This window comes from Agelaius phoeniceus, chromosome 4 (assembly GCF_051311805.1).
Source record: "Agelaius phoeniceus isolate bAgePho1 chromosome 4, bAgePho1.hap1, whole genome shotgun sequence".
NCBI classification, from domain to species: domain Eukaryota; kingdom Metazoa; phylum Chordata; class Aves; order Passeriformes; family Icteridae; genus Agelaius; species Agelaius phoeniceus.
In genome coordinates, this window is record NC_135268.1 from 14,209,961 (window position 1) to 14,229,114 (window position 19,154).

At 41.1% G+C, this 19,154-nt stretch overlaps 1 protein-coding gene across 2 annotated transcripts in view; it reads right to left on the reverse strand.

The window, feature by feature from the left end:
* KLHL8 (kelch like family member 8) overlaps positions 1-19,154 on the reverse strand; it is a 24,516-nt gene continuing 5,362 nt past the window's right edge. The window contains exons 2-11 of one of the 2 annotated variants that reach the window (XR_013181989.1): positions 15,569-15,868; positions 12,134-12,682; positions 9,783-9,969; positions 8,937-9,080; positions 7,694-7,805; positions 5,922-6,090; positions 5,266-5,425; positions 4,085-4,286; positions 3,489-3,691; positions 1-3,399 (exon numbers count right to left, since the gene is read on the reverse strand). Coding sequence is in view for 1 of the 2 variants with exons in the window: in XM_054633740.2 (XP_054489715.2) it covers positions 3,568-3,691; positions 4,085-4,286; positions 5,266-5,425; positions 5,922-6,090; positions 7,694-7,805; positions 8,937-9,080; positions 9,783-9,969; positions 12,134-12,682; positions 15,569-15,766 (1,845 nt within the window). In the remaining variant the exon portion in view is untranslated. Of the gene's footprint in view, positions 3,692-4,084; positions 4,287-5,265; positions 5,426-5,921; positions 6,091-7,693; positions 7,806-8,936; positions 9,081-9,782; positions 9,970-12,133; positions 12,683-15,568; positions 15,869-19,154 lie in introns of both variants that reach the window. The other variant, XM_054633740.2, reaches the window with a different exon arrangement.

Consider the following 19,154-nt stretch of genomic DNA (forward strand, 5'->3'; position numbering starts at 1 on the left):
GTCAGAAACACAATTTATTAGAAAAAGGGAAAACACCCAAAATACATGCAATAATACAAAAGAAAAACCACTGACACAGTCAGAATACAACCTGACACCCTGCTAGTTAGGGTGGTGGTAGCAGTCCAGATGAAATGGTCTTGTTGAAGTGGTGTTCCCATAGAAAAGACCTCGTAGCTCATGTCCTCTGGAAACCAGTGGGTAAGTGTTTGTTCTTTCCTCTGCATGGGCACGGCAGATGAAATTACAAACACTTTTCTTTTTAATTTAATTAGAATAAAAAGGGTGAAATGTAGCCATGATATTTTCTGAAAAATCCTTTCCTTAGGATTTTTCGTCCTGAGAAGCTGAGAGGCCTCAGGAACAAAATGTAAACAATGGTTATCTGCTGCTGTGGAATGCAACAGGTGGATCTGTGATTGGTCTCATGGAGTAGTTTCTAATTAATGGCCAATCACAGTCAGCTAGCTTGGACTCTCCGTCCCAGCCACAAGCCTTTGTTATTCATTCTTTCTTTTGCTAGTCTTAGCTAGCCTTCTGATGAAATCCTTTCTTCTATTCTTTTAGTATAGTTTTAATATAATATATATAAAATAATAAATCAAGCCTTCTGAAACATGGAGTCAGATCCTCGTCTCTTCCCTCATCCTCGGACCCCTGTGACCACTGTCACACAGCCAGTGTTCAAACAGGAGGGAAGTCTGCAGTCTTTCTGATAGAAGTGGACACATGTATTTGGTTTATATTTTAAAAAATACAAGTATGATATGCTTTGCCTTATAAAACTTTCTGTTCTTAGCTGAGTATTTTAGTAGGATATCAAATGCAAAGAGTTTTGCTGTCTGAATGGCTATTTGAAGCTAGGATAGTATAACCACATGGACCACAATCCCCTTTGAACATAAATAAATAAAGGTGTGGGGGGTAGGGCCTTCTACCACTGCATGGCTGCTCTGTCCCTCAGCATGGAATGGAGGGGATATTCTTTTGTCATCACGGTCCCTTTGTCAGGACAGGTGTCAAATCACAACAGCTTTATGTGCAGGTAGGTCACTGCAGTTTGTCACCACAGTAATCCTGTATTTTTATTTCTTTGTCATCATTACACTTTGTTATACTTTGTCATCATTAGCACACTTCCAGCAATAGTGATTCTAAAACCAGTTCTATACAAAATGTGTTTAGCTGTGGTGCCATCCAAGATTAACAGTGTGGGACACCACTGTTCTGGGAACAGGCTGTTCCTTACAAACCTGCTTTGCAATTATCTTGCCAGTCCTTAGGGATATACCTCCAGAGCCCTGAACAAGAGTGTTGGGGCGGGGGTGTATATTGAAATACAAATGAGATGCCTGTTTTAGGATCCTGTTCAGAGCTAGTACCATGTGACTTCCAGCTCTTCCCACATGGCAGAGAATCCCAGAGCTTTTGCTGTTACCCGATTTCCCTGCTGCTTCTCCCTTTGGTGCCTGGCAGGTGATGTGCTCAGTGTGGTTCACACGCATGTGTCACCCACAGGCTGCACCCACGGGTGCCACACTTTCCTACCAAGGAGAGAAATGCATCAGCTGGAAACCTGCACTGCCAGGCTACCTGGTTTCACAGCACAGTGGTTTTGGTTTAGAAGGGGGCCTGGCCCGCAGCAGGGGCCACCCGGCCCAGCCACTGTTACCTCTTTGCCAACCAGAAAAGAAAGAGATTTCCCATGATTTTTCATTTTTTCACACGAGTGTTCACAGAGGTGTATCAGCTCTCTCTTTACATCACTTCCGTGAGTGCCTCCCATGCAAAACCACTACACACAGTCAGGGCCATTTGGTAAACTCAGGGTTTATGTTAGCCAGGACATCCATTTGGTCCCAGAGGGGGAACCTTTAGCCCTCCTTTTCACATGTCAGAGTCAGGGCAAGAGCCACAAGGGTAACCACATCCTTGTGAGGAGGGCAGCAGGGTGGTGCAGCCCATGGCGGTAATGCAGGATTCTCTCTGCTAACAGAAGCTTCCTGTTGAGAAACATTCACTGCAGAAACCAAAAATTCTCAATGCTGTAATGTTTCTCAGCACCAGTATGCTCCAGACATACAACAAATGAGGTGCTTTGAAGTAGAAATGTTTTATTGCAATATTTCATTATTTACAGTACCATTCCCTTTGTCTCTGGGTGCAAAAAGTACACCAAAGTGCAAAGCTATTTTGGGCAGGAAAGCCAAATGATGGTAACTTAGCAGAAGAACACGACTGTGCCTCCTCACTCTGGCTGTCCTGCTTCTTCCAGGTCCTGAATACAGAGAAGTTTGCTGCTCTCCCTGGGCATTTGGAACAACCTGGTAATTGTGAAACTTTGGTCACGAAGGATTGTCAGTTGTTGGTCTGTTCAAGGTGATGCAGGAACAGGAATCTGCAGTCTTTCCTGCAGGACTTCACTCGGGATTCAGGGTTTGTAATGGTGTAACAAGACATCTTTGTATGCAGGGCTGTTATGTTGCTATCTCAATTTTTGATGGAAGTACTGGTTTATTTCCAATTATCTTTCTTGCTGACTCTCTTTGATTCATTTAAGGTTTTGAGGTTATTTATCTGCTCCCTTAAAAGAGCAAGAAACTCAAAAATGTTACCAGAGTTGCTACTGGATACTGAAATCAGTCGAGTCTTCCAGCGTTGCACTTAAAAAGTTTTACAGAATACCACAAATTTTATTATGCATTTCCATTTGCTATAAAAATGGTGATTCAAAACACCACTGAAGCCTACATTTGTACACACTATCATCTCAAAATAGGACAAATTATACCGGTTACTTCAGGATCTCTCAACAGAAACTCTCCTTTGGAAAGGGGGTAGTAACTACAAATTTTATGGAAGACTAGAGAATGGCAGTATTCCAGTGGCTAAACTCAGGTGAAGAATCTTTCCAGCTTTCTAACAAGTTTATTAGCTTGAGAAAGTACTTTGAAAGAGAGTTTTCAGACAGAATCCCTGCAATTTCCACTGCTGCCAGCATTCCCTTTGGAGATAAGTGGTGAACTTCTCTGCCTCAGTTATCTCAGAGTACATCAGAGATGTCGTTACCTCTAAAACTAGAGACACCTTCTATTACAAAGCTCTTGTACAATTGGGAAACATTTAAGACTCCATTCCAGAAAATAAGTTAAATGAAATGGCACTCGAGTCCTCCAGAGAACATGTAGCAGGGCTACTGGGGGAAGCTCAGCAGCAGTAGCTGCTGCTGCTCTCCTTACCACATGCCTGATTTACAGTTCAATATTGAGTCCTTGCAACAGCTGCCTCAAATGATTTTGAAATTGTAGCTTCTCAAAAATGGGATGATTGCAGTTCTTGGCAGGTTTCTTCTTGTGGGTCACACTTTTATTCCATGTTTTCACAGGCTTTTCTGTATCACTATTGATAGAAAGCCACCAAAAGCTTTACAGTTGCAGAAAATACCATTTTCACAAAGAAAATGTACTGTATTTTTTTCCTTAACCTACCATACAAAACACAGTATTTAGAAGCTCTGTGGTGCCTCCTTTGTAGCACTCCTTTGGAATTTGGAGGAGGCGGCAGAGCTCACATGCAATCCACAACGTTGCTGGATCCCTGGCCCACATCCCGGATCTGGCTGCTCAGACAGGAGCACACGGCCACGCCCGCCCCTGCCCTGCAGTGTGACACTGAGCCCACCAGTTCCCACCTGCAGGAGAAAAAGAACAGTAAGTTCCTGCCCTTTCTGAGCAACCTGAAAGTATTTTCTGTGCCTGAAATTCTATTACACCGCCTAGCTCTTCACTCTGCACAAAAGTGCACCCCATTTAGTGCAAAATCAGACTGAAACAAGTAGAAGAATATAGATTGTTACTGAATGAAAGGGCGACAACAAGGATTAGAGAGGAGCAGAGGAGGAGGAGGTGCTTAAATATTTACAAGATTGCCCTAGTGATATAAGCAGCAGTCCTGCATTGATAGCCATGGATATGACTCAATTATTACCAGCTAGGCTTCTCCTGCACACTGCTTCTATGCTGCTATGTTTTTATACAGGCAGATTTCCTTGTCTTATTAGGACAAACAAAACATTTGAAATTACCTGTTCACTATGGGATCAAATGCTTCCACTGTATTCAGGTACACGTTGCCATTATGACCTCCAACTGCAAAAATTTTTCCCATCAGTGTTGCTATGCCAACACCACCCCTTGGAGTTGTGAGCTCTGCCACGTATTCCCATTTGTTACAGCGTGGGTCAAACCGCTCCACTGAGCTCAGGGGTGAGTTGTCATCAAACCCACCTGCAAACAACCATCACAGGGTCAGCTTTTGGCACTCCTGGTGCAGGGAATATCCAAGACTGGCATTATCAGGTATTCTCAGCATTTGGGGGTCCTGTCCAGCACTCTCCTTACCAGAACTTTACAAGCTCCTAAAAATTAATCCAACAGCTCACTCTCTTCTCACTGTTCAAGCATCACCTGGAGCAATAACTTTCTTCTACTCAAGTTGCAAGGATTCTAATTTTATTATTTTTCCCTCCAAATTCATCGTATTTATAATGAAACAGCTTCCCAATTGGAAGAGAAAGAAACCTAACACCAGTAAAAGGATGGTCTCAAACTTATTTTACTTTATGCAAAACACACTCTAGCAGTGTTCTCAAATTACAGCATTGGCAAATATTTGAGTAGGGGAAAAAAATTCATATAAGACTAAGTGATGCATTCCTCTTGCTGGGGAAACTGTCAGAGGAGCATTTTGTTCAAATTCTATTTAAGCACTTACAATAATACACAAGTCAGAGCTTTTTAAACTATCACTGTGGCACGCCTACTTGGCATCTTCCTCTCTTAGGAAAGCAGGTAAATACAAGCTAGCACACAAGACAAGAAGCTGTGGAATAAGTGCAAAAAAAGCTACTGTTGTCTACACTCAGATCACAACTGGAGTTATGTTTGAAAGCACATGAACTTAAGAATCGTTTCCTAAAAGAAAACTCAAGAATAGTGAGTCTTGAGAGGATTTTCTAAAAAGATGTATTGTCCTGAACAGATCAGCCCTCCTGAAATGTGGGTTAGGAGCTGCTTTTCATTTCCTTGCTAATGTACCTTCGTTTAAGCATGACCTGGTTGTGCTTGCATTCTTCTCCTGCCCAAGAACACCAAGTACAGGTCAGCTCTATCTGTTCCCGGTTCCTCTAGCAACAACAGCCTCTTCCAAAGCCAAGCACTTGGCAGCAGCAGCAGCAGCACTACAAAATGCCACATCCCTACTCACCCACAACATACAAGCAGCCGTGGAGCTCACTGACACCATTCCCAGCCCTTCGCTGGCCCATCTCTTTTACTTCTATCCACTTATCCAAGTGGGGATCATATTTCTCCACACTGGAAAGAGATGCTACACCATCATTGCCACCCACGGCATAAACATGGTTCTGGAAAACAGTTGTACAAAGATTATTTGTGATGTAGTTGCCTTTACTCAGCTTTTCATAAGCAGTGTTAAAATTATAGGAAAATGTGGTATATCCATTTCATTTGAGAATTCCAACAACAGGTTTAATTATCTAACATAAATTCTATCTCTTTCAATGAAAGAAGTGCAACAGTTTTGTAGTGTCGCAGCTATTTTTCAGAGCATGGGGGGATTAAAGTAGAGCATGCATTTGGTACCTTTAAACATAATGACCATGGCAATCCAGTCAGCTGAGCGAGATAGGAAGCACTATCCATATCATTAGAACAGTACCTCAAATACTGTTGAAACAGTTCAATTTGCTATGAATATTATCTTAAGTATCCTCACATTTTGCACAAGATTTTGATGACTAGAAGTGCTCAGACCCACCAGCTGCATTTTGTTTCAGGCCTTGTGTTCTGCCTTGTGAAGGCAGCTTTGAAAAGCAGGCGGGCTCCCCAGCAGTGACTCACCACCAGGGCTACGGAGCCGACGCCTCCCCGGGGAGTGTTCATGGAAGCCACGGTGCTCCAGCGATCTGAGTCGATGTCATAGCGCTCCACGTCACTGAAGCACGTGTTGTCATCCAAGCCCCCAATGGCATAAATGGGGCCGCCCAGGGACGCCAGCGCGATGCCTCTCCTAGGAAAACACAGCAGCAACACCTCAGTGCAAGTCCTTAACCAGAGGGAGCCACACAGCAAGTGCTATGGTACAGGAATGGCACCTGTTTCAAACTAGGGGGAAAAGAGTAATGGAAATTTTAAAAGTGACGTTTATAGAAAATCATGTTGCTGGCCCGCTGCACACATGTGTCCTTTTCACTGAATGTCAACTCTAAGGCCAAGTCCTCTGCTCACATATTTGGATACATGACAATGTCTTGGATATGATTTCTCTATTTTATTAAATCTGAAGATGAAGCAAAACCTGCTATAGCTGGCTGCTACCATTTGAGAATGATTGGGGGTGATACTAATACATATTAAAAGGCAAACCTGTGCTGGATATTAAATAGCTGAACTCTATCAAGATTTAATTGTGGTTTCTTCCATTCTGGTGTTTTTTAATTGAGTGTTAAAATGGTTGTCAGATTTGTTTCTAATAAATTACTAATATTAGAGTACAATCAGTATTATAAAATTGAAAATAGGTCTAGAATAAAAGCATTAAGTTTCTGCTTTAACCACCAAGTGAGGTGAACTACCATGTTACTGACAACATTGTTGTCTCATTAAAGAGGGAAGGTTGAGGCACGAGCAAGGGAGGCACAATCCTTCTACAGAACAAACCCTGTGGCAATATCCTGGCCTTACCTTTTGCCTCAGCAGGTAACACAGACACCACTTCATGGTGGCATTTTTCTCCACTAAGTATTCCAAGACTTCCATGAATAGGAGGAGTGGAGCTGGGAGGTGGCCAAGGCACAGCAGCCCTTTCATTTACCTAGGTACTCAGTAATAAATGTCACAGAAATCTAGGGCTGATTGTTGCTGAGATTATGCCCTGGGGGTGCAGGCAGGATGGAAGAAGTAGAGCAAGCCACTTCTAGGAGTCTAGGTCTTCTACTTTAACTAGGTCACAGCTACAAATAGCTTTCAGACTTAAGCCATACTTATTATTTCACTTCTACTTGCATGTGATGCTTTGAAAAACAACAAACAACACAACAGAATGCAGAATTAGGGACACTGATTTAAATAACAGCAGAAAAAAAAATACAGATCTGTGAGTCCAGTAACTCCTTATAAGAAACTTAAATGTCAAGACAAAAAAAAAGTCCTCAATCTGACTTTCAGATTGTGTGTTTCTGGCCTTTTGTGTGAAAAACATAGGCAGCTATTTTTTCCTGCTGTAGCATTTAACTTTTTTCATTTTCACTATGAAGTATTTAACTTCTCATGTTATGCTGGCAGTTATCTCACTCATTCCTAAAAAGAGCAAAAATCGCACAGAACCAGTTCATCAGTTCCAAGTTGTTTACTGGGCACAGCAGAAAGGCCCTGGATAACAGAATGTAAGCACAGCTGGAGTAGATGTCCCTGGTCCAGAAGCTAGCTCCTCCAAAAAAAGAACAGAAGGGTGATACATTCATAGCATAAAGCTCCAAAATAGGGGAAAGAAATTCCTAGAAATAGAACAGTTTGGAAACACCAAAAAAAAAGCAGGACAGACAGGATGTTTTTCAACATCAGCAAGAAATGGTAGACCACAGACTACGACTTGGAGTGTGGGACATATATACCTCTTTGTGTTCATTGATGCCTTCATCATCCACTTGTTTGTGAGAGGATCAAATACTTCCATGCTTCCTAAGTGTTCATTTCCATCATGTCCACCTACTGCGTAGACTTTACCTGAACACACAGACATCTTTTAAAACAGAGATTGCTTGGCAACATTTCAGTTTTCATTTATATAATATCCCTGCCTATGTGGAGACAAAGAGGTCAAATAAAGGTTGAAGTTTTAAAATGTTTTCAGTATCAGAGTTTTATATGCTATATTTATAACCAGGAATCTATTCCAATGAGAACATCTATACAAAGCTTGAGATTATGTAAACAAAAAACCGTCCCATAATTTAAGTACTGCAGGTCAAATCAGTCTGGACACATGTACCAGTCTCTCCAGATTTTATATGAAGAAAAATTATCTCTGTTCTGCTGCAGCAACAGAGGGGCTGCTAAGTACAAGAGAAAGCTGCATTATTGGTGCTAAGCTGCTCTGGACTGCACAGATCTGTTTTCAGAAGATGGAGACCCAAAAATGAAGGTCTGCTCCTGGAAGAGTTATGGTCTTAGTAACTTTCTAGGATGGATTTGAGTAGGAAGGGAGCTAGTATGAGTACTAGCAAATTCTGGGTGACTGCTATGTAAGGCAATTTCTTTATAAATGGATTTTAAAAAATCACCTATTTAAGGCCAGAAGCTATATACAGTTCAGTTGGGCTGGGAGGAACCTTTAAAGGTCACCTAGTCCAGCCCCTCTGCAATAAGCAGGGACATTTTCATTTTCAGATTGCTTATAGCACTATCCAGTCTCACCTTGAGCATTTCCAGAGATGGGACATTTACCACCTCTCTGGGTAACCTGTTCCAGGTTTTCACCAACCTCACTGTAAAAAACTTCTGCTTGATATCTAGTTTAAATCTATGCTCTCTTAGTTTAAAACCATTACCTCTTGTCCTATTAAAACAGGCCCCACTAAAAAGACTGTAAAGTACAGAAAGGCCACAATAAGGTCTCTTCCCAAGTCCAAACAGCCCAACTCTGTCAGTTCACAATAATGTTTTTTTCCAAAAGCACAGTCTCAGATTGGCTCTGGACCAAACATTCTTTCAAAGGGGGAGAAGCTTTACTAAACTGAAGACTATCCAACAATTAAGCAATTAGTTTGCTTCTTGTACAGCTAGTAAAAGTACCAACTTTGCAAAAGGAGCAAACAAGTCCCTTTTGCCTGGGGTTGCTTGAATGGGGTTACTGACCTCCCACAGAGATCACACCCACATGCCTCCTCCTGCTGTTCATTTCAGGGCCGAAGAACCAGCTGTTCTTACTGATGGAGTAACACTCAATGCTGCGGAAGGGGTCACCTGATCCACCTCTGCCACCGACACAGAACAGCACACCTGGAGAACACAAAACAGGTTTACAGAGAACTAGCAGCAGGAGGATGGGCAAAAACACTTGTACAGCACAGCAAACTGAAAATTATGTAGTTTGGGGGAAGCTGTATTTCACTTCAAGGAGCACAGTCATTGCCCTTCACAACTGGGTACTGGATTTTGGCCTTTGCTTGACATACTGCTATGGCAATTAGCTATCTATGCTCTTGTAAAAACAATGCCTATTTTAAATATGCTTTTTGTGGTTTGGCTTAGGGAGATAAATCCACGGTTTGTTAAATATAATGATATAGAAATTATGATCTGCAGTCAATATTCATCACTCACTTTTGGTGTAGGTTAGTCAAAGAAGTTAGCTCAACCTTCAACACCAAAAGATAACTGTCCACTGTTTTCGGTACAGTTTTGAACAGATTCCCTGGTCATAACATACATAACAGCTCTAGCTTTAATAAAGATAGAGCTAAGCCAGATAGATTATTAATGCTTTAAAGAAAGAAAATAACTGCTAAAGTTCTGCTAGGAAAATGCAGCACATTACCGAAATACCAGAGAGGTACATAATGGCTTTCCCAATTTTGCATTAAGTCATTAACAACCCTCGTTATCAAGCTAAACCTGCTTTGATATCAAGACACCTGTACAGATGTGCTGCTTTTTCTCCACACCACTCCCTACTGGGTAACCAGACACACATTTAATTACCAGCAGTCTGCTTCCTTGGTGTTGTGCGAATGGAGTACTCAAAGTCAGGCACTGCCCTGCTGCTCAGGTGAAGGTGGTAGTTCCTTGCTTCATCCAGCAAATCCCTACATTTTAGATTCTGCTTGACAATCTCTTCCTTTGCCACAACACCCATAAGGAAACAAATGGGCAAGAGAGGCAGCCGTACCTGACATAAAAATGAACACAGTTGGAGAAAATGGCTGAACTGCTGAGTGTCACCATGCAGTGCTGCACATGCAGCAGCTGGCAACTGCGGAGCCAGTTGGCAGCCCCATGCTTCTCAATAAGGAGAGCAGCTCTCAGAGTTGTTCCAGACAACAGAGACATGAACAGTTCTTTTTGGTGATAATGTTTGCTACAACCATTTGCATTTCAGCCACAGTGGAGAAGTGTCCCTTGGCCCAGGCTGTGCTGAGGAAAGAGCCGAGCTGCTGCCCATGCTGCACCTGCACCTGCCCAGTGTGACGCAGGCAGCACCTGCAGCTTTACCAGGTCTTTGTCAGATTAGTCTGCTGTTGGGTATGAATCTTCAGCTCACTGCCATGCCAGTATAAGAGAGCTTGTTCATTGGAAAATGGCTCATTTTCTTTGGGTGGCAAGTCAAAAAGGAAACACTTAGTCACCATGAACTATGTGTCTATAAAGGAGGTATTGCTAGTGCAGTAACACCTTTCTTTAAGGCAGACTTGGCAGACTTCAAGCTTAAAAAAAAGTAATAAATATTGAGAGAGTAATAATTGAGAGTAATAAATGTACTTTAAAAAGTAATAATTGTTTCCTTCTCTAAATCCTTCCTGCCATTTATTTTAGCAAACCTTTCATCCTTCTTTTTAAGACAAACAGTGCAGAATACAAAGTACAATCAGAAGCAAAGGTGGGGCAGATGTTAGTGGGGGGAATTGAAGCAAATCTCCACCTGACTTCCTAAGGTTTGGAGTCAACACTGTCCAGCAGCTCTCAGTTGACTCAACAGCAATGGTGCAGAAGCCCAGTACCTCCAGTGCTTCTCAGAGCAGCAGGATGGGGCTGTTATAGCACTGACAAGCATCTTTGTCTTGAAGCAAGCATGTGTCTCTACCTGTTCTTCCTCACCTCCTTGCTTTCAGTCCCACTTTTTCCTTTATTTTGGCCCAGCTTATTTGAGGCTACTTTAAAGCACCACTGTAGCCCTGCTGACAGGCTCCTAAGGTTAGTGACATGGTAAGAACTCCAGGCTGTTAAACTCAGAACCTCATTATAACAGTGAAACCCAAGGCTGAATATGACATAGATAATCATTGTCTAGAAGCCCAGGCATGTCATCTGCTAGCAGTAATGTCCAAGTCAACCAATGTCTCCATATGCTCTGGCAAACAGCCCGTATTTACAAGAAGGGGTTTACTTTTTCTTTGCTTGAATCTAGTCTCTGGTTTCCATCAACAGAATACAATTGTTAATCTCATCTGCTAGCATAACTGGGCAATAAATATAAATTTATTTTAAAAAATCTTTAATAATTATATTGCCTGTAAGTTTAAGTATAGCATAATAAAGAAGGGGGTTTTGTACCAAAAACCTTATGGTAGTCTAGATGAAACTGAAGGATTTTGGAAGACAGCTAATAGACCATTGTGATCTTTTCCTAGGAAATGTGAAAAATGATTCATGAAGACAAAGACAGCAGCATCTCAGTGGACCTCTCCTTACTCACATAATGCCAGTATTATCAATTCAGCCAGATGCAAAATAATCAAGTTAGAGTTCAGTGACAACTAAAACTGCCCAGCCAATCCTACCTGCTAAGACACATGGAATGTTTTGCAGCACATGGTACACATATTCTTCCCAGTACAGGCTCTCCACATCTGTCTCAAATACTGTGACACAACTTGATGTGACACATCTCTCTTAGTTTCCTTTCCTAGCCATGTAAGAAAACCCAAAAGCTTTGCCTCCTTTCTTAAGTACAAATACATAACAGCAAGGACAGCAAGCATATCAGGCTGTAGGAGTGGCAAGCCAAGTGAAGTGATGGATTTATATTCTCTCTGTTTTGTGTCAGTATAAAACATTTCTGCTCAACCACAGATGTAGCTTTTTGTTGGTTTCCCACCTCCCAGCCATGAGCATAAACTGAGTACTCTTCTCTCTACAGAAACGGGAGAATATCACTTCCCTCCAGTATTCAAGAACTCTAACTTGCTTCCACTGTCAACTCCCAACCCTGAATACCGGATGAGGCACCAAAACCTAAGAACATTTTTCACCTTGAGATCTACCCAAGTACAAAAAGGTGATTAAACAACTAAACCAGTGATGAGACAGGGACTTGGTGCCTTGGTCTGCCCTACCTGTGCAAGGATCTCATCCAGCCACGTAGCATGATGCTGTGGATTGGCCAGCAGCCACTTGATAGCAGCATTGTAAACTTGCTTTTCATTTTCAATATTCAGGTCACTGGAGGACAGGAGTTTATGGAGGTGCTGTGGTGACACACTCACAAAGTCCTCGCACTCCATCACTTCTGTGAAATGTTCACAAGCAAACTGATCAGCCATGTTCATCAGGTCGACACGGTTGTGGCTCTCGGCAAACGCCCTGACTGCTAGGCAGTTGGAGGGGTGGAAGTGCAGCTTCATGTACTCACAGCAGGCCTTTGCCACCAGCTCTACCTGCAGGATGCAGGCGGCGTACAGGAGGGGCTGCACGTTATCCACCGTCAGCGTGAGCCGTGAGGAGTACGCGAACTTCACCAGGTCCTCGATAGCATCGCCGTCAAAGTCCCTGATCTCAATCAGCTTCTGCTTGGCTTCTGTCATTTCCGAAAGAAACATGGCTCGGAAGTACGGGATAACGCAAGCTAGCACTAGTTTGTGGCAGGAGATTAGCTTTGAACCAACCTGAGAGAGAAAAGAAGAAAAAACCCTCAATGTTTTACTGGAAAGTCAGTTTTGGTTGTGAAAGCAGGAACAGTGAAACTGAAATAAGAATTCTGGACTACATGTATTTTGTCCATTCAAATTAACCCAATTTGTGCTGTATTTCTGACATTACATCCAAGTATCCCAAGAAATTCTAAGTTGTAGCTTGGCCATGAGAGTAGAGCAAAGCTGTAACACAGGTAAGCAATAGCACTGATGCCTTTCTTTAAAGGCCTTATGAAATATCCTTAGAAATATTCTAGATGTATCTTGGAGACAGGAGGAGACTGCTAGACACTTATTTTAGATGTACTCAGAGACTTTAAGGGGGGCAAATTAGAAAGGGACATTTTTAGACTACTTAATTTCGATTTCTGGACTTCTGGATTTCAACTACTGTTGAAGAACTGATGTTTATAGAGGCAAATTCATGTAAAAACACAAGAATAACAGCTATTTCAGGGGTTATTAGAAGTTACCAATCACTTCAATGTTTTTAGAATGTTTACCCACAAAAGACAGTGTACTCCCCATAAAGAAAAGGTATTTCTCAAAATTCTGATCAGAAAATGTAAAATAAGCTGTTTGTGTACAAAATTCTATAATTCCACTACATTAAAAAAGAATCTAAGTATTGAAAATAAATGAACAATCTACTTCTTATATGTGTTCCAGGAGTGCTTTCTTACAGCCTTTGTCACTCTGCACTAACATAAAGGCATAGCTGGCTGACATAAGCAACCAGTTTCCCTGACGGACTCAAATTACATGTTCACTTTCAGATGAAGATGTTACAGAGAGCTGTTGTGCATTTGAGAAAAGATACTAAATTATAGAGGATATTTTGGTTTTTTTCTAGCTGTGATTCAATACTCACTTGCTCTTACATTTTTAAAAAGTATGATCAACACCAGTGTAACCTACCTGGTGAGCAGTGAGCTGACTACTAGAAAGCAAACATACAAGAAAGAGTATGCAGATTAAAAAAGAGGAAAAGATGGGTTCCTCAGTGTGAGATCACCCCAGAAAGAACAATTCAGACCTACCAAATGAACAAAAAGCAAACCATCAGGAGAAAAGCAGATGGTATTCATCTGCCACTCTTCACCTTCTAACAGCCTTCTAAGACTGTTCATATGACAGCAGCAGGAAAGTAGGTGAAATTCCAGAGTTTAACTTTTGGAGCAGAGGGAGTCTTCCTGTGTGCTCCCACAGCTTATCATTGTTACACCATCAGCACTCCAACTAACTACCATATTGATACAGAAAGATGCTACTAGTGGTCTGCTGTAGCAGGGAAAGTTCCTCAGGCCATTCTTACCTTCAGACACTTTAATTCTGCCCATCATCCCACTCTCTAAACCTTTCTTTTGAATTAAGTGGCTTTACTATGTTACCCAAATCTGCTTAATTTTAAATTACAGAATGGTTTGGGTTGAAAGAGACCTTAAAGGTTATCTCATTCTACCCCCTGCTATGGGCAGGGAGATCTTATATAGCATGTTCATGCTATTTTGAAATCAGAGTTCCCCTCCAGTTACTAACTATCGTATTTTAAGAGCAGCAGTTAAAACAATAATTGGTCTGACAAAAGCAACGCTAGAATTTCTCACTAACTCAGGTCACACACAAAAGCAGAAAGTTCAGTAGAGATCTGATTATTCTTACAACATGAATGAGACCTGAGCACTACAGGAAGAAAAATTGAGCCCCCCTGAAAATTCTAATTCAAGTTCGCAGTTACTTGAAAATCCCTCATGTAGGAAGCCATATAGTAAGATGTATGTCCACAGGTTGCTCCAGCCTTCACTGGAAGCCAAGTCATGTCATCTAACATTCTTAAGTTACCAAAGTAGCTCCACACAGATCATAAAGGTGAACATTAATACAAGCCTAACTTACGGAAAGTTAAATTGCAGCCCCAGTAAAGTGTTTTTTCCAAGGCAAGTTTCCATAGCAGGAACATACATTGAACTACACTTATAAAATAAGACTTTCTGCCTTTTCTATTTTGCAAGGGTAGGTGGAAAGGAACAAAGGTAAGAATGAGGTCAACAAGAAAAGGGATGAGGAGGGTTGGTAACACCAGGGACATGCATCTGTCAAAGATTATCCTTGTTCATATCTAACAGTCTAAGTAGCAGGCTAACAGCTTCTCCTAAAGGCATCTGTCATTTGTTCTTGGCTTAGGAACTGTGCTTCATTGCTATTCCTTAAATAATTATCTTGAACTAGTAAGTTGCTTAGCTAAGCAATACTTAATATTCAAAGGTGCTGGCACCCACTTCTATGCATGCTAAATACAAGTTTATTGCAATCAAGATATAAGTAATATACAGCTGTGTTACAAATAATGCCTTAAAGCAATGCTACGCAAGAATCATAAAATTTGCTTCATCCCTCTCTTTCTTTACTCTTTGATCAGCTGTAGAACACAACCATCTGGGTTTTTTTCCCTTCTTTCTTTGAAGAATGATGGAAGTTAGATTTCTTCCAGAAATCCTGTTTGCTGAGAAGAATCTAGCAAAACAACACAAAATGCAGACAAGGAGGTAAAATTGGAGATGAAAGTAGCTGGAACTGCACAGTAATTAGTGACCAACTGTGGGAACTTCTGAGAAGGCAAGTTGGATAAGCTCTAAGTCATGTACTTCCACTCTCAGATTGTCAATATTTTAGGTGGTTTCATTTCAGCTGTAAACTTGAAAAAAAACCCCTAGCATCTCTAATGATGTCTCAGATCCAAGAGGTATTCTATTCTGTGGTTTCCACACCCTTGCCCATATTCACAGCCAACTCCCAACACACTTATCTGCAGCTGAATCTTCAGACTGATACATGCAACGTATATGTGGCAAGTATCACCTTCAGTGTAACATCACAGAGCTCTCCAGCTTCAAAGAAGTGAAGAAGAGAGCTGTGAAAATCCTTCCAAGCCTCATTTGCCTCAAACACGAAGACATCCTCATCACTGATGGAAGGCTGAGTTTGCTGCTGCTGCCGCCTTTTTCCCTTTATCAGATGTTGTTTTGCCTGCTCAGGAAGCATGGATTCTGAAGCCATTGGCTGTTGCTTCTCTCACTGCATCAGTCTTCAAAAACTCCTGCCAAGATAAAGTCCAGCTCATCAGGAGTTAGGTCCTAAAATTCAGTTCTGTTCATCTTCCTGTTTAAAAACACACACAAAAAAAGAAAACGAGACATTAGGTAATGCTAGTACGCAACACTTCAATTACATTATAATACTACCTATGATCTTGGGGAAGGTTAGAGGTGAAGGGACCAAAAAAGAGACCCACAACTAAGAATCCTATGTAGGTACCTTTAGGAAAAGCCATTATTTATGAACTTGTTGTCCACACTTCTTGATAAAGACATGAAAAAAAAAGGTAAATATGTACCACAGAATCATACAATTGTTTGGGTTGGAAAGGAACTTAAAATGTTATACAGTTCCAACCTTTCATTAGACCAGGTTGCTCAGAGCCCCATCCACCCTGGCCTTGAACACTTCTAGGGATGGGGCATCTGCAGTGTCTTTGGAAAACATTTTCCAGTGTCTCACCACCCTCACAGCAAAGAACTTCCTCCTAACATCTAATCTAAATCTCTCCTCTTTTCCTTGGAACTGTTCCCATTTGTCCTATGACCACCTGCCTGTGTAAAAAGTTAACTCTCCCGGTCTTTCATAAGCCACCTCTAAGTGCTGGAAGGTACTCCAGAGTATACTGAGAAGCATGTTCCTCTTACACTGACCACCTTTGGTTTCATGGCTTCCTAGTTAATTTATGATGCATTCATTCTTCAATCTATGCTAAGAGTTGACTGCTATAATTCAGGGATTTCTGCTCATGGACTCTGGTGTTGGAGGAAGTGGACTGGCCAAAAGAACAAAAAATTCTTCTGCAATAAAAATTTAAGTCACATGTCTGGGAGCAGAACTGATCTTCCTTTGTGAGATTTTGGAAGTGTCCATGTCTCTTACTAAATTTATAGCTCTTCATGCATCAGTAGTGGAGAAAAAGCAGGAAGTGACCTGAGGCAACCATACTTGTTCCTGCTGTAGGTCACAGGGTTGCTGCTAGTAACATCCTGTGGGGTGACAGAGCTGGTGGCTGCACTGGGCCAGGCAGGCTCAAGTGAGATCAAACATGCAATATTTTCCTGTGGTGCTTTAAGTGAGGTAAGTATTCTTCCTTTAAAAGATACATAAGATAAAGATCTTACTTCTTCCAAAACTACAAATTAGCTCAAAGATATTATTGGTCATGGGGTCTTTACACATTTTATAGCAATGACTACTTTTTTCTGCTGAAAACTTAGCTTCATTATACCAGATTTGACAAATTACTAAGGTATTTTTCTAGTTCATTGTGATATTTTGGTTCTCAAATTAATTCTTCCTGACTGGTACTCACGTTTAAAATGCCCTTCAAAGAGGTCACTACAGCACTGAGATCTGAAGCTGACACAGAGCTTCAGACACAATCTCCTGAGGTTATAAAAATTAACATGAACAAACAAGAGGGAAAAGACTGATGTTGAAATGCTGTACAGAGATGCTGGAAGGCATCATTATTCATTCAACATGATAATGTAGGTAAAATACAGCACCTCTAGCCAACACTTGCAGGGAACTCAGACTTATTTTGGTCTTTGACGGACACTTTCGCTTCACCACTCCCTGCTTACTCACATCCAACCATTGCTATAGCGACTACAGACACTGCTTTTAGACAGATCTGCCACTGACTGCTAAATGAGAGTTCACAGCTCCCAAGTCATAAGGTTTTTCCATCTGACACATATGCTACATTTATCTTCCTGCTTTAACTGCAGCTGCACACAGACTTTTTTCACCTGTTCTCTGTCTCAAGGTAAAAAAGGCTCATGTGTAAATTTTACCTATTCTGGATATGCCACTGTAAACACCAACATAAAACCCATGAGTCTTAAGAAAAAAATCAGTGCTGTTGGGGTGAATTTTTTATGCTACAAATGAACTAAGCAATAGTACAAAAGCCAGACATAACTGATTTTAAGCAATGCTCTTCATCCATATCTCATGCTCATAGCAAAAAAAAGGTCTTGGAGATGTTCTGAGCTTTTGCCTGTAAAAAAAAGAACTTCAGTGCATACTTGGACTTATATATTTGACACATACTAAGTACCCACTTGATATCATAGGGGAAGAAACTAGAAATTACCCTAGAGGAAACCAATGGCATTACTCAGGCACACAGCCATAGATAAAGAAAGCCATAGATAAGAAAATCATATATATGAGAGAGTGCCCAGGATTATGATATCAAATATGTGTATGGGAACATGAGAACAAGTCAGTTACTGTTCCTCAGGTAAAGAGAAGTTTCTGCAACATGTTAAAAATTAACATGTGTAATATAACCTTCAGAAATATTCAGACAGCAATTGACTGACATACTGCAGCTTTTTTCTGATGAGACTTGGTGGCAGGTAGATTTTTATTCTTCCCCCAAGTCACCAATTCAGCATCTTGTTTCTGTCATACACCTACGTCATGCAAATCTTTTTAGACATCTATCCCCAAATCTTCCACTGGTCTTAATTACAGAAGCTCACAATTTGAGTGTTCAAACAAATCATCTGCTATGGAAAGTACCAGCTGTAGCCACATTCATTTGCAAGAAAATACTGGCTTGGGCTCATCTTTAGCCATAAGCCTTTTCTGTTCTCAGATTTCAAACAAAAAAGAAATTCATTTTAGTAGCACTCAAGATACTAAATTCTGAAAATCTGAAGATCACACCAAATTTATGAAGGTTAGTATATTTCAACTCCACAAACTAAGAGAAGAGCTTTTACAGATTTACTCCCCAAACCAACAGTAATTCAACAATAACATCCAACTACTTGAGGTTAGTTTCATCCAGGATGAATGCCACACACACACAGAGTCTTTCCTTTCTAGAACAAAACACTGCCATGGCCATTCAGAACTTCAAAATCACGTCCCCTTTTTCACCTTGACAATTAAGTCTTCCAGCCTGTATACATATTTTGATGACATTAAGGGCATAAGTGACCATCACAGCAAGTGACTGACTCTAAGGAAACTAAAGGAAGTGCCTCATTCATAACATCATCTATCAATCCTTGTGAACAGCTACTTGACACTTTCCATGAAGAAGTAGCTGTCTGAATAAAAAAAACCAAACAAACAAACCAAGCAAATCCCACACATCTTTACAGCTCACCATCATTTGCTGAGAGCCAGTCAGCAATTTCCTTGTTCAAGCTAAATATTTAGAAATACTGATGATGTCTGCTATTCTCAAGAGGGCAGCTGTTCCAACCCCAAAGTCTGAGTGCTGGCCCTCAGGCAAGGGACTGAGGATCTCCTCCTAGCTGTTCCTCAAACTTATGAAAGCAAGAAAGGATGGGAGGTCAGAGCACAAAAAGCTGTCTTACAA